The sequence below is a fragment of the Phyllobates terribilis genome, unplaced genomic scaffold (genome assembly GCF_046119375.1).
Source record: "Phyllobates terribilis strain yellow unplaced genomic scaffold, ASM4611937v1 Scaffold_7__3_contigs__length_470593459, whole genome shotgun sequence".
NCBI lineage: Eukaryota > Metazoa > Chordata > Amphibia > Anura > Dendrobatidae > Phyllobates > Phyllobates terribilis.
Genome location: NW_027362767.1, coordinates 188,499,976 through 188,515,825, shown reverse-complemented (window position 1 = coordinate 188,515,825; position 15,850 = coordinate 188,499,976). Strand labels below are relative to the sequence as shown.

General features: G+C 46.1%; 1 protein-coding gene across 1 annotated transcript in view; it reads left to right on the top strand.

Moving 5' to 3' along the window:
• Positions 1-15,538, top strand: part of GLA (galactosidase alpha) — a 76,120-nt gene extending 60,582 nt beyond the window's left edge. Inside the window, exons 3-7 of the mRNA XM_073639608.1 lie at positions 19-196; positions 3,773-3,864; positions 11,019-11,180; positions 11,785-11,982; positions 14,028-15,538. Coding sequence (XP_073495709.1) covers positions 19-196; positions 3,773-3,864; positions 11,019-11,180; positions 11,785-11,982; positions 14,028-14,285 — 888 coding nt within the window. The 3' untranslated portion in view covers positions 14,286-15,538. The remainder of the gene's footprint in view (positions 1-18; positions 197-3,772; positions 3,865-11,018; positions 11,181-11,784; positions 11,983-14,027) is intronic.
• Positions 15,539-15,850: the final 312 nt, after the last annotated feature.

The following is a 15,850-nucleotide window of genomic DNA, read 5'->3' as shown; positions in this document are numbered from 1 at the left end:
CTTGTCGTCGCCCCCCAGGTCCATGCTCGTGGATTACTGCTGGGAATATACCAGGATGTGGGGAAGCAGACGTGCGCTGGGTATCCGGGGAGCCAGGGCTTCTATGAGGTGGACGCACAAACCTTCGCTGACTGGGGAGTCGATCTGCTGAAATTTGATGGTTGTAATTATGGGAGTCTGGAGCAGCTAGAAGATGGTGAGAGACTGAAAATCTTGTATCATTCTAATGTTCTAGAAGAGGAGTTCTTCAGGAGGTCCGTCTGTAAAAGCATCCAGAGGGGCTGTAAAGGGGACCCTGCACTGGAATAGTAAATGTCAACTGCGCGCCCCCTGCAATCGCCGCTGGTCTACTGATTGGGGTAGAGTTTTTCTTTTATTTCCCTCCATTGTAAAGTTCTGCCCCAGGTAATAAAGAACTTCTGCCATAGACCACGGCCCCACTATCAGTATTCGGTCAGTATTCTTTCTCAGGAGTGGGAATTGATGACTTCTTTCTATTATGCCTTTTCTCCCACTGCTGAGAAAAAATACTGACCAAATACTGATCGTGGGGCCGTGGCCAAAGAGGAGAAAAAGCAAACACCCACAGAGAAGCTCGAAGGGAGAATCTGCTTCTTACTACCTGAGGACACAACTTTGGAACTGAGGGGCACAGAAGGAAAACTGTTGCAGAATCAGCAGAGCAGCGGCAATTGGAGGAGCATTTAATCAGTTTAAATGAAAAATAATTCCAGTGATGGGTCCAGAACCAGTAACCTCATGGTCTCATCCCCTGACACGTCCGATGGAGGGTTTCTGCACATGTTCAGTATTTGTAACTGATTCCTCTGCACTAAAAACGCATCTCTGTAGGAAAAATGCAGCATATAATACATATATTTTAACTTGCATTATTTGTTACCTTCTTGCTTTTTTATGCTTTCATTTAATTTGAATGGGTAAAGACTGCAAAAACGCTAAAAGAATTGACTCGAACAAAATGCATGGATGCTTAAAATGCGCAAGGAAAAAACAATGTGCATGAGATTTCAGAAATCTCATTAGTTTTGTTGTTTCTGTAAAACGCAGCTTTTTTACGTACAAAAAACACATTGAAAAAAAATGCTGCAAGTACTGAATGTGTGCACTAGCCCTAACCGTCCTCATCATTCGTGTTTCATAAATCAACAGTGCACATATACGTAACTATGTAATATCTTACCATAGAAATCTGCTTCTTTCTCCTCCAGTATGGATCGTTCCTCCTCAATTCATAGCTAAAACCTGTATACAGTGTGAGAGACATTTACATTACTGAGATAGGAGATGACAGTTGGTGCTTATAACATTTTATGGTAAGGGGAGGAGGAGCTAGAGGCAGACAGACATTCTGCTGCAAGTTCTCCTGAGGTGGGAGGAGCTGGAGGGAGACACAGACATTCTGCAGCAAGTTCTCCTGAGGTGGGAGGAGCTAGAGGCAGACAGACATTCTGCAGCAAGTTCTCCTGAGGTGGGAGGAGCTGGAGGCAGACACAGACATTCTGCAGCAAGTTCTCCTGAGGTGGGAGGAGCTGGAGGCAGACACAGACATTCTGCAGCAAGTTCTCCTGAGGTGGGAGGAGCTGGAGAGAGACAAAGACATTCTTCTGCAGCAAGTTCTCCTAAGGTGGGAGGAGCTGGAGGGAGAGACAGACATTCTGCAGCAAGTTCTCCTGAGGTGGGAGGAGCTGGAGGCAGACACAGACATTCTGCTGCAAGTTCTCCTGAGGTGGGAGGAGCTAGAGGCAGACAGACATTCTGCAGCAAGTTCTCCTGAGGTGGGAGGAGCTGGAGGCAGACACAGACATTCTGCAGCAAGTTCTCCTGAGGTGGGAGGAGCTGGAGAGAGACAAAGACATTCTTCTGCAGCAAGTTCTCCTAAGGTGGGAGGAGCTGGAGGGAGACACAGACATTCTGCTGTAAGTTCTCCTGAGGTGGGAGGAGCTAGAGGGAGACACAGATATTCTGCTACAAGTTTTCCTGAGGTGGGAGGAGCTGGAGGCAGACACAGACATTCTGCTGTAAGTTCTCCTGAGGTGGGAGGAGCTAGAGGGAGACACAGACATTCTTCTGTAAGTTCTCTTGAGGTGGGAGGAGCTGGAGGGAGACACAGGCATTCTGCTGCAAGTTCTCCTGAGGTGGGAGGAGCTGGAGGGAGACACAGACATTCTGCTGTAAGTTCTCCTGAGGTGGGAGGAGCTGGAGGGAGACACAGATATTCTGCTACAAGTTTTTCTGAGGTGGGAGGAGCTGGAGGCAGACACAGACATTCTGCTGTAAGTTCTCCTGAGGTGGGAGGAGCTAGAGGGAGACACAGACATTCTTCTGTAAGTTCTCCTGAGGTGGGAGGAGCTGGAGGGAGACACAGGCATTCTGCTGCAAGTTCTCCTGAGGTGGGAGGAGCTGGAGGGAGACACAGACATTCTGCTGTAAGTTCTCCTGAGGTGGGAGGAGCTAGAGGGAGACACAGATATTCTGCTACAAGTTTTCCTGAGGTGGGAGGAGCTGGAGGCAGACACAGACATTCTGCTGTAAGTTCTCCTGAGGTGGGAGGAGCTAGAGGGAGACACAGACATTCTTCTGTAAGTTCTCCTGAGGTGGGAGGAGCTGGAGGGAGACACAGGCATTCTGCTGCAAGTTCTCCTGAGGTGGGAGGAGCTGGAGGGAGACACAGACATTCTGCTGTAAGTTCTCCTGAGGTGGGAGGAGCTGGAGGGAGACACAGATATTCTGCTACAAGTTTTCCTGAAGTGGGAGGAGCTGGAGGCAGACACAGACATTCTGCTGTAAGTTCTCCTGAGGTGGGAGGAGCTAGAGGGAGACACAGGCATTCTGCTGCAAGTTCTCCTGAGGTGGGAGGAGCTGGAGGGAGACACAGGCATTCTGCTGCAAGTTCTCCTGAGGTGGGAGGAGCTGGAGGGAGACACAGGCATTCTGCAGCAAGTTCTCCAGAGGTGGGAGGAGCTGGAGGCAGACACAGACATTCTGCTGTAAGTTCTCCTGAGGTGGGAGGAGCTAGAGGGAGACACAGACATTCTTCTGTAAGTTCTCCTGAGGTGGGAGGAGCTGGAGGGAGACACAGGCATTCTGCTGCAAGTTCTCCTGAGGTGGGAGGAGCTGGAGGGAGACACAGACATTCTGCTGTAAGTTCTTCTGAGGTGGGAGGAGCTGGAGGGAGACACAGATATTCTGCTACAAGTTTTCCTGAAGTGGGAGGAGCTGGAGGCAGACACAGACATTCTGCTGTAAGTTCTCCTGAGGTGGGAGGAGCTAGAGGGAGACACAGGCATTCTGCTGCAAGTTCTCCTGAGGTGGGAGGAGCTGGAGGGAGACACAGGCATTCTGCTGCAAGTTCTCCTGAGGTGGGAGGAACTGGAGGGAGACACAGACATTCTGCAGCAAGTTCTCCTGAGGTGGGAGGAGCTGGAGGCAGACACAGACATTGTGCTGTTAGTTCTCCTGAGGTGGGAGGAGCTGGAGGCAGACACAGACATTCTGCTGCAAGTTCTCCTGAGGTGGGAGGAACTGGAGGCAGACACAGACATTGTGCTGCAAGTTCTCCTGAGGTGGGAGGAGCAGAAGGTCTTTATTATGTAGTTACCGATGCTGGAACAGGAATATGTCGCCAGGTCAGAGCCTAGGACATCGGTACTCACTGAACATTTGGACTCTTTCTCCAGCTTTCTTACCTGTCACATGAAGCCTGTGCTGTGCAGTTATAACCTACCGGTGCCTTTTTCTTGTATTTCTGCAGGTTACCGCCGCATGTCTATAGCATTGAACCGTACAGGAAGAAATATATTGTATTCTTGTGAGTGGCCATTTTATGCTCGGCGTTTAACAAAGGTATGTGAAAAAGGTATGTTACATTTTAAAAATTACTAAAAGGGAAATGGGCCTATGCAAAAATATGGACACCCTGCATGGTTAGTACCTATCACAGCTTGTGACACCCTGCATGGTTAGTACCTATCACAGCTTGTGACACCCTGCATGGTTAGTACCTATCACAGCTTGTGACACCCTGCATGGTTAGTACCTATCACAGCTTGTGACACCGTGCATGGTTAGTACCTATCACAGCTTGTGACACCCTGCATGGTTAGTACCTATCACAGCTTGTGACACCCTGCATGGTTAGTACCTATCACAGCTTGTGACACCCTGCATGGTTAGTACCTATCACAGCTTGTGACACCCTGCATGGTTAGTACCTATCACAGCTTGTGACACCCTGCATGGTTAGTACCTATCACAGCTTGTGACACCGTGCATGGTTAGTACCTATCACAGCTTGTGACACCGTGCATGGTTAGTACCTATCACAGCTTGTGACACCCTGCATGGTTAGTACCTATCACAGCTTGTGACACCGTGCATGGTTAGTACCTATCACAGCTTGTGACACCCTGCATGGTTAGTACCTATAACAGCTTGTGACACCCTGCATGGTTAGTACCTATAACAGCTTGTGACACCCTGCATGGTTAGTACCTATCACAGCTTGTGACACCCTGCATGGTTAGTACCTATAACAGCTTGTGACACCCTGCATGGTTAGTACCTATCACAGCTTGTGACACCCTGCATGGTTAGTACCTATCACAGCTTGTGACACCCTGCATGGTTAGTACCTATCACAGCTTGTGACACCCTGCATGGTTAGTACCTATCACAGCTTGTGGCACCCTGCATGGTTCGTCCCTATCGCAGCTTGTGACACCCTGCATGGTTAGTACCTATCACAGCTTGTAAATGCTTTTTGTAGCCAGACGAGAGTCTTTGAACTGTTATTTGAGGGATTTTCATCCGTTCTTCCTAGGAGAATTCCTCCAGTTCTGTGAGATTCCTGGGGAGTCTTGCCTCCTCTGCTATTTTGAGGGCTAGCCACAGATTTTCAATGATGTTCAGATCAGGGGACTGTGAGGGCCATTGTAAAACCTTCAGCTTGTGTCTTTTGATGTCATCGATTGTGGATTTTGATGTGTGTTTAGAATCATTCAGAAAAGCATCAAAGGTTCACACAGCTCACAAAAAAAACTGTGCTCAGAAGGAAAATAATCCAATAATAACCTCCGGCACTAATAAGTGAAAAAACAGCTGTATATCATTCAGAAATTAGGTTTATTCCAAAAGAGTGACCATACTGAGATAATAACCAACGGAACGTTTCCTTTCAGCTAATCGCCTTCATCAAGGTTATCTGTATCAATAGAGAATATAAAAACTATATTAAATAAGGTCACAGAAATAATAGACCCATAGATATTACATACATACATCAAGCTCATATGTAAAGTTGCCCAGTAGGGGGTCACTTTTTTTCAAGCATAAGTGGTCCTATTCAAATGCCGATTGTGCCTGTAAGATAAGAATAACCAATAAGAACTTAACAAAGTAATAATATCAGAAGGGAACTGGCAGATGTAGAAGCCAAAAGACATCCATTCCATAAAGAGAGAGGGTATAGATCTGGCAGACGTAGAAGCCAAAAGGCATCCATTCCATAAAGAGAGAGGGTATAGATCACATGGAGGTGTGACAAAGGAACAGCCAATGACAAAAAAGAAATGCTAGAAATGCCAAAGATACAATGAATAACAAGTGGGGACATTAAGCAATGGTAACTTTGAAAAGCAAAGTTATTGAGGTCCTGGAATCCCACAAGGGCGCGTCAATGCAGTGTGGCAGAAGGACAATGCTCCGGTGTGTGGGAAACATGTCTCACTACATATGCGTCAGGAGAGGCAGGGGGGGATACATAGTGGGACATGTTTCTCACATACACACACCTGTTCCTTCGGCACTTTTCAGAGATGCTAAGTGTCCGAACAGCAGAATTACCCCCCCCCCCCCCCCGATTCTGGGAATTCATCTATGGGTTTAGTGACCATTTTAACTCCATGGATGATTTTTAGATTCTAGAGAATCGCTCCCTCACACCCCTGGAGATTGTTCAGCGAGCTCCACTCGACTGTGTCAGTCACTAAATAAATGACAACATGGGATGAATTCATACAGTTTAAATACGTGGTTCTGCGTGAGGCATTTGGCTGGTAACGATGGGCATTGTGGGCAATATCACGCCTCGTGCCTCTCTTGGTACATACATGACTTCTTCTCCGGTTTCCTTCTTGTTTCTGTTGCTGGATGAGTGCTATAAAGTGTCGCTCAGTGAGTCTTTCCACATCCTTGGATTCTAATGGATGAGCGGGGCCAACATTTTCAAAAACAAGATTTTCAATTATATTTTCCTGATAATCAAGGAAAGTGTCTGAATTTCCTGCTTTTTTGGAAAGCAAAAATTGTCACCTGCAACAAAAGAATGACTACCTTCTTTATACCAGGTCTAGGACTTTTAGAAAATAGCAAAAGGCAATGGTACTCACCAGCCAAGGTTTCAAGAAAAAATGCACACCAGGACACGGCCGGCCCCCTTTTGTTAGAAGGAGGTAACACAGGTGCAGAATGCTAATGAACAATCGCCCTCACTCACTCTCACTGGAGGGGCGACTACCCAGCATTAAAACTGCACACAGATGAAACTTGCAGTAGGGTGCAATTCACACACAGGTCTAGGACTTCCTTGATACCTGTTATGGCTGTAGAACCTGGTCCTCAAGGTCCACACCCCCCATGTGTTGTAGTCAATGACTGACAGGTTTGTGCTTTGGAGTGGTGGATCCTAGGTCTACAGTGGCCCTTGTGGCATCTGTGTGGATCGAGCTGAGGACAAAAATATCCTTCTTATCCCTATACTTGATGGCAAGCAGCTCTCCATTGCGTAGAGCCCCCTGGAACTTTTCATTGACCAATGATTGTGGAAACCCCTGACTGTTTTTACGAATGGTCCCACAAGCCCCTGTATTGAGTTCAACCAGACTTTTAAATAGGGGTATGCTGGTGTAGTAATTGTCCACATATAGATTATAGCATTTTTGTAATAAATGGACTCATTAGCTCCCAAATAATTTCCCCAGATGTCCCCAGATAAGTAGGACATCCGGGTGGGTTTAGCTGGCTAGCTTTCTCCTCAGAAATGTGAAAAGCGGATGTGTATCCGGTTGAACTCTCGCACATTTTATAGAGTTTTATTCCGAGCCTTGCCCTCTTAGATGGGATAAATTGCTTGAGGTGTCGCCTTCCTTTGAGTTTTATGAGGGACTCCTCTATAGAAATGTCTTGTGTTGGGGTGGAGAGCCTTAAGAACTTTTCAGTCAAGTCTTCGATGATGGGTCTGATGTTATGTAGTCTGTCATGTTATGGGGCATTTCTGGGCAGACATGGACTATTGTCGTTAAAATGCCAAAATCTCATGATCATTTAATAGCGGGTCCTAGGAAGAATGGCAGAAAACATTAGGGGTGTCTTGTGGACCAGCTCGTTTTTTTAACAAGCCCCATGGCAAATGTAAGTCCTAAAAAATTTTTAATTTCAGGGACATTAGTTGGTGTCCATAAATTTTCCCTAACATAATAGGATCGGGATTCTGGCTGATAAATTGGGAGCATTATGAATTTGTGTCCAGGACAATATGATCTAGCTGTCTGTCCTAAACAAATAAAAATAATAAGTGGTCTAAAATCTTCCACCTCCACACTTATACCAGGAATGACATCTAAATCAGGGATGAATGGAGCATCCGAATCCGAAGCCTCCATCTGGGAAATGCTACATCCAGTGGTAAAGCCCATTGTACATTGTCCTGCGCCAGTTCACTAGCACCAGGGACAGCGCTTGTACTGGGCATCGTTCCCTGATCTGGAGACCTTTCTCCAGTGGTTATTTGCCCCTCTTGTACTGGTCCTTGTGTTGGATGGACCAGAATCACTGCTCATTTCTGAGCTATCACTGTCGCTGCAACTAAAGCCCTCGAAATCCACATCTCCATCTGACATTGCTCTTTCATCACTGTCAGAACATAACAGGGCAGACGCCGCCTCTGCAGGATACGACTGACCCACATTTTATTTGTTTTCACATTTTTTGACGAGACTGACTGATGAGGCTACTATCAAATTATTGGTAAAACAATTCTGATCAAGCCTAACCGTAGTCTAACTCTAACCGTAGTCTAACTCTAACCGTAGTCTAACTCTAACCGTAGTCTAACTCTAACCGTAGTCTAACTCTAACCGTAGTCTAACTCTAACCGTAGTCTAACTCTAACCGTAGTCTAACTCTAACCGTAGTCTAACTCTAACCGTAGTCTAACTCTAACCGTAGTCTAACTCTAACCGTAGTCTAACTCTAACCGTAGTCTAACTCTAACCGTAGTCTAACTCTAACCGTAGTCTAACTCTAACCGTAGTCTAACTCTAACCGTAGTCTAACTCTAACCGTAGTCTAACTCTAACCGTAGTCTAACTCTAACCGTAGTCTAACTCTAACCGTAGTCTAACTCTAACCGTAGTCTAACTCTAACCGTAGTCTAACTCTAACCGTAGTCTAACTCTAACCGTAGTCTAACTCTAACCGTAGTCTAACTCTAACCGTAGTCTAACTCTAACCGTAGTCTAACTCTAACCGTAGTCTAACTCTAACCGTAGTCTAACTCTAACCGTAGTCTAACTCTAACCGTAGTCTAACTCTAACCGTAGTCTAACTCTAACCGTAGTCTAACTCTAACCGTAGTCTAACTCTAACCGTAGTCTAACTCTAACCGTAGTCTAACTCTAACCGTAGTCTAACTCTAACCGTAGTCTAACCCTAACCGTAGTCTAACCCTAACCCTGGGCTAACTCTAACCCTAACCCTGGGCCGACGGTAGCTCTAACTTTCTTTGTTTTTTTTTCACAGTACCAAACTATGTCAGCAGCACTTGTGACACTGTTTCTCCTCTGATCTCTCACTGACAGGAGATCTGAAGAGAAGCACTGTATTTAAGAGGTCGATCGCCCAGGAATGTTAGCTGCTACAACAAACTTTCCCATTGGCTGGCATGATGCTGACATCATCGAGACCTGAACCAATCAGGTCTTGATGAGGTCAGGGGTCACAGCCAGCGTTCTGCAGCGGGATTCCCGCGTTATGAGTGTGTCGATCACAGAAAAACTGTCTTTCTCTATCTTTTATCGCGACATCTAGAAGATAGGAACGGGTTAACATCATGGGGACCTGATCCAATCAGGATCCGATGATGTCACCTGTCAGAGCTGTCGCTCTGCATCGGAATCACAGCCCTTGCATGGGGGTCCTGAGCGCTGAGAGCCCGCCAACCATTCATAAACGTCGGCACTGCAGAGCCCAGCAAGCACCGACGTTTATGTACAGTGGGCTGACGGGAACTGGTTAAAAATCATTTCATCTTCCACTTGCTTAACTGTTCATAATAACAGTAATTTTTACCAGGGGTGCACAAACTTTTACATGCCACTGCTTTCCGCAGCACTTTACATTTTAGCGGGGACTTGTACAAACAATAGTCATTGCAGAATAACACACAAATTGACAGATGCCAAAAGCAGTGAGGGCCGAGCTCGCCTGCTGACGATCTGTGATATTGACTGTTATCAGCATAATGCTGATATATTTATACCTGTTTGCAAGAAGTAAATAGCAAAAATATACATGTAATCTGCTCGGTGCACTTTAGTTCATCTTCGCTACGTAATTATAATTATTTCAGCACATTGCTCTTTGTAGACGCCTATTTGCACCCATTAGCAATGTTCACATGGCATTTTAGCAGTGGCTATGTTAAGGCTTATGTCCAAAGCCCCGCAAAATGTGAAATGATGCAGACGTCATCACAGTGAGACTGTCTGACATAATTTTCGGCCATATACCCCTAGTTGAGGCAGGCAGCATTGTCGCTGAAGCAACCGACGTTGAGAAGGGCATCATTGGTTAGACGGGTAGCGTTGGTGAGGCGGGCAGCATTGTCGGTGAGGCGACCGACGTTGAGGTGGTTGGCTTTGTCTTTGAGATGGGCAGCATTGGTTAGACGGGTAGCGTTGGTGAGGCGGGCAGCATTGTCGGTGAGGCGGGCAGCATTGTTGGTGAGACAGGCAGCATTGTCGTTGAAGCTACCGACGTTGAGGTGATTGGCTTTGTCTTTGAGATGGGCATCATTGGTTAGACGGGTAGCGTTGGTGAGGCGGGCAGCATTGTCGGTGAGGCGGGCAGCATTGTCGGTGAGGCGACCGACGTTGAGGTGGTTGGCTTTGTCTTTGAGATGGGCAGCATTGGTTAGACGGGTAGCGTTGGTGAGGCGGGCAGCATTGTCGGTGAGACAGGCAGCATTGTCAGTGAGGCGGGCAGCATTGTTGGTGAGACAGGCAGCATTGTCGTTGAAGCTACCGACGTTGAGGTGATTGGCTTTGTCTTTGAGATGGGCAGCATTGATTAGACGGGTAGCGTTGGTGAGGCGGGCAGCATTGTTGGTGAGGCAGGCAGCATTGTCGTTGAAGCGACTGACTTTGAGGTGGTTGGCTTTGTTGTTGAGACGGGCAGCATTGGTGAGACCGGCAGCTTTGTTGTTGATGACGTGCGTAGCGTTGTTGAGGCGGATGGCGTCGGTGAGGCGGGCAGCATTGTCGGTGAGGAAGGCAGCATTGTCGTTGAAGCGACTGACGTTGAGGTGGTTGGCTTTGTCGTTAAGATGGGCGGCATTGGTGAGACGGGCAGCGTTGTTGACGTGGGTAGCGTTGGTGAGGTAGGTGGCGTTGGTGAGACGGGAAGCATTGGTGAGATGGGTAGCGTTGGTGAGGCGGGTGGCGCCGGTGAGGTGGGTAGTGTTGGTGAGGCCGGTAGCGTTGTCCATTATGTTGTGTTGTGATTTGCATATACACAATAACAATTATTTTATTCCATGATTCCTCCATCCTTGCGCCTTGGATTCCTCTGCTGCATATATCAGTGTCCGGGTACGAGGTGCTAGGACTTTCTTTGGGGCAGGAGGAGCGGCCATTCCCTCCTCGGCCTGAGTGATTATCACGCGCACCCCTCGCTGTCATTAGCAGAATTTGTGCTTATTCTTACACTTTTCCGCCCTGTAGGTGAATTACACTGAAGTCGCCGAGTACTGTAACTCCTGGAGAAATTTTGACGATATTCAAGACTCTTGGACAAGTCTGAAGTTTGTGATAGACTTCACTGCAGCTTTACAAGATGAGCTGGTTCCTGCCGCCGGGCCGGGAGCCTGGAACGACCCAGACATGGTCAGCAAATAGCTGATTAAGTAATTCACTCTCTTCAGATCTCCCAGAATCTATTTCTTTTTACATCATTAAAGGGAACCTGTCAGCAGGATGTCCGATATGCACATGTAGCTCTTCCAAAGACAAGTCCGGCAGCATGTTTACATGGCCAGTCGGTCCATTACTGAGAAGCAATATGAAAATGGGGCTGAAGTGCTTTCAGCTCGTGGAAGCACTTCCCAAGTCTATTGTACTTTGGCTGTAATTTACGCTCAGCGCCGCCTCCTACTGTTTGAAGTCACACAACCAATGATCATGGGAAGTAGAGCTGGAGTGACAAAGGCTTGCGACGTGCTTCCACGTCAAAAGCACATCAGCTTTATTTGCACATTGATTCAAATACAGATTTCTCAGTAATGGAGTAACAGACCAGCATGTAAAGGTATTTTTGGACTTGCAAGAGCTACGTGCACATATAGTTTGGGAGGTAAAATGCTGCTGACAGATTCCCATTAAACTATATTCAAGTTACTAATATAATATAATACTTGTACTCCTTTGTTCTCCTTTACATCATGTTGTTGTTCTCATCGTTTTTCCTGTTTCTTTTTTGGTTATTTAACAGCTTGTGATCGGTAACTTTGGCTTAAGTTGGGATCAAGAAGTCACACAAATGGCTCTCTGGTCCATCATGGCTGCTCCATTACTAATGTCTAATGATTTGCGAGACATCAATCCGAGATCCAAAGCCCTTTTGCAAAACCAGGAGGTGATTGCAATTAACCAAGACTCTCTTGGTGCTCAGGGATACAGATTGCTGAAGGTAATGTAGGACGGAGCACGCTGTGAGATCAATATCATCATGTATTATAGAAACCAGATTAATAGGACTACATTGTTTACTACATTTCGAGGCTTTAAACAAAATATCAGCCAGCCCCTTCCATCCAATGAGGAGTTGAATAGAGCGCTGCTGGTTGCCCAAGCGTCCTGCTGCTCCGGTCACAATGTAGGGCTGTGATGAAGACTGACGAGCGATGCGTCAGGGCAGTTGCATGTCTAGTGCTCTTTTAAGCTCCCCCTGGTTGTGGCTGTGGATGAATTGGTTGCAAAGGGTGCACCTTTAGAAGATCGGTGGGGAGCCGAGTGGCTGGACCGACACGCTGCCAACACTTTTTGTATGGGGTGTAACAATGCTACTCATTTGGCTGCGGAATGAGGCATCACAGGAACCGCTTCTTTTTAAAAGTCTGGCTGGTTTATTTCACTCCACATAAACCGCATCACAGAAAAACTTAAATACAGTGGCATGTAAAAGTTTGGGAACCCCTGGTGAAAATTGCTGTATTTGTAAACAGTTAAGCAAGTTGAACGTGAAATAATCTATAAAAGGGCTAAAGTTAAAGATGACGCATTTCCTTTGTACTCATGGAAGAGTCATCAGAAGAAAACCTCTCCTGCATCCTCACCGTAATGTTCAGCGTCAGAAGTATGGAAAAGAACATCTAAACAAGCTGATGCACTTTGGAAACAAGTCCTGTGGACCGATGAGGTTAAAATAGAACTGTTTGGACACAATGATCAAAGGTATGTGTGGATCAATTACGCTTTGGGGTTGTGTTGCAACCAGTGGCACGGGGAACATTTCACAGGTAGAGGGAAGAATGGATTCAATGAAATTTCAACAAATTCTTGATGCAAACATAACACCATCTGTAAAAAAAAAAGCTGAAGATGAAAAGCGGCTGATTCTACAGATGGATAATGGTCCTAAACGTCCAAATTCACAATAGATAAATAAAATGAAGAATATTGCCACACTTTGAGTGGATGAAGACAAGCGAAAAGAGGCCCCAAAAAAATAACCAAGTAAAGCAAAAAAAAAATGGGACTGGCAGGATGACTATTTTCTTTGCTTTTGTGACTGGGCTTTTGCAGTAAAAGGGGACTGTGAGGGCCATTGTAAAACCTTCAGCTGGCGCCTTTTTAAGTATCAAAAGGCGCTAGCTGAAGGTTTTACAATGGCCCTCACAGTCCCCTGATCTGAACATCATTGAAAATCTGTGGCTAGACCTCAATATAGCAGAGGATGCAAGACGCCCCAGGAATCTTACAGAACTGGAGGAATTTTCCAAGGAAGAATGGATGAAAATCCCTCAAAAAAGAATTGAAAGACTCTTCTCCGGCTACAAAAAGAGTTTACAAGCCACTATGTGTCCAGCAGCCACCAACAGATTGTCGGAGGAGATGTAGATCGGACATGTCCAATTTCAAAATGCCAGTCGCTTTGCTCTCCCGGATATAAGCTGCCAGCAGAGATGTCTACCGTCCGCTTTCTTTTAGAGAAGACAGGTGTTGGCGAGACGGCCGAGATGACTGTTGGTACATCGTCCTGTTAATGTATCATACGGCCGACAGTTCTCTGTGTATGGGGCCTTAACGTTATCAGCATCCAGTGGATGAGTGATAATTTGTATAAAGCGGAACACCCATCTATGATAATTAGCTCCTAGCTTTATAAAAGATTTTCTCCACCTGATGTCTACAAAACTTTTTTCTACAAGAGAAAAAAGAACAAAAAGTTTGGTATGGAACCTGCTCTATAAATCGGAAGGTTTTCCGGTGAGCATGCACCACCAAATAAACTGAGCCACTTACATTCCAGGAATCCCAGTAATGGCCGAGGGCGAGCGATCCTCGATCCACCCGCTTTTATCATAGTAGATAAGAGGAAGAGCTGCTGCACTCCAGAGTCACATGCATCATCTCAGATGTTGTGTGAACGGAGTCTTAATGCTTTTGTCATTTGTTAGAAATATTGCATTTTTTTTTTCAATAATGGAACTTAATATAAATGTGTTCTTCCAGGTGGACAACTTTGAATTGTGGGAAAAGCCCCTTACTGGAGGATCTCTGGCAGTGTCTGTGACGAATCGCCAAGAGATAGGCGGTACTCGGCGGTTCACCTTGTCAAGCGGCGTGCTCTGGAAAGGACTAGCTTGTAAAGACAAGTGTTACCTGACCCAGCTGCTCCCTACACGGCACGAGTACGGGGGCTTCAATGCAACTTTCGTCTTACAACTATCAGTGAACCCTTCAAGCACCGTATTGTTGAAGGTGGATTAAGCTCCAACTGTGTAAAGAGTACCTGGCACTTGCTCAAAAAGTATATTAAAAGGAACCTGTCCTGAAACGCGATTGGGGTTAATCTTCTGGTTAATAGCTTTACAATGCTTTACGACCACCTTACTGAAAACGCGGCTGCCAGGAGAAAATGAACTTTGTTCCTCCCATGAGCTGCCCGGCTTTTAGTCATAGTGGCGGGCACAGGGCAGCTACAGTCACTGCTTAGTACTCAATGCATATGTGCATAGCAAGCTGTCAGAGTGCCGCCTCGCTCTTACAGCTGCCGGTAATAGTGCTGTGAGCAAAGACTGCAGCTGTTCTGACACATCTCTATTACTGAAAGTAAGGATGAAGAAAGTTAATTTTCAGTACTGCAACTGGACAGCATTGTATCGCTATTAACCTGCAAACTACCGCATATCTGCAGGTTAAAAGCGTTTGGGGAAATCACAAGTTCCTTTTAAATGGCTTGTAAAAATCTCAGAGCTCCCCTGATTCTGCTGCTCTTTTCCGTTTTGCAATGCGTCGCTCCATTGCAGAAATAATCAGATTTGTCCCTTTTGGTGCGCAATATGTGAAATCTCTGTTTGAAGTGCAACTGGGCGTTTCTTCACAGTGTTCTCTGGGGCATGCGCCTTCACCCCTCCCTCCTAGACACTGCAAATCACAGCACGGGAGAGGTGAAAGCGCACGCCCCCAGAGAGGACTGAAGAAACGCCCAGGTGAAAAGTAATCAGAGATGTCACATACTGAGCACCAAAAGCAACAAATGTAAATATCTCTGCAATCTAGCGACACAGAAGAGAACGGCAGAATCAGGGGAGCCCAGGGACTTTTACAAGGTATTCTCTCAATTTCTTTATCAAGTTTATTATTCATTTGCTACACACTTAAGCAATTTACAGATATTCTCCACTAAAAGTCCTTAAGCTGAATGATTTTTCAAATATGTTCTAAATCTGTCAGATCTCCTCTTCTGTCCGAGGTGGGGCTTCTGCAGTCAGGCGTATGTTCTGCCTTGTATGCTGCCAAATAAATTGTGTACAGACTGAAGCAAGCGAATGCAAAGAATTGTAACCTGCGCGACTATCCTCCATTATTAGGGTCGGACCTGCACATTTCACACAGTGTGCTCATAAAAAGAAAACGGACCCCATTTTCATGACATCCGTTCCTACTAACATAGGACATTTGTATTTTTCTTTGCATCATTTTTTAATTGTTGCTTTATAAAAATGGATGTCGTATCAATAGCCATTTTCTTCTTTATTCTGGATTAAAAACAAGATGATTTTCCCTTCACCCATGACAGCACCACATGAGAGAGGGATCCGCCCACCAAGGACCGGAAACCTTCTGAAATAAAAGGGCGGTACCTCTCCATCGCTTCAGTTGGCTTCCTATCCTTGATGGGGACCTGGTATGGAATATGGCGGTTAACATCGGGGATGCAGTGGTCTACACTAGTGAACAATATAATGACGACCGATGCAAGCAACTCTGGCTGGGGGGGCTCATCTAGGGGACCATACAATCCAGGGATCTTGGAAGGGCCCCGAGAAAGG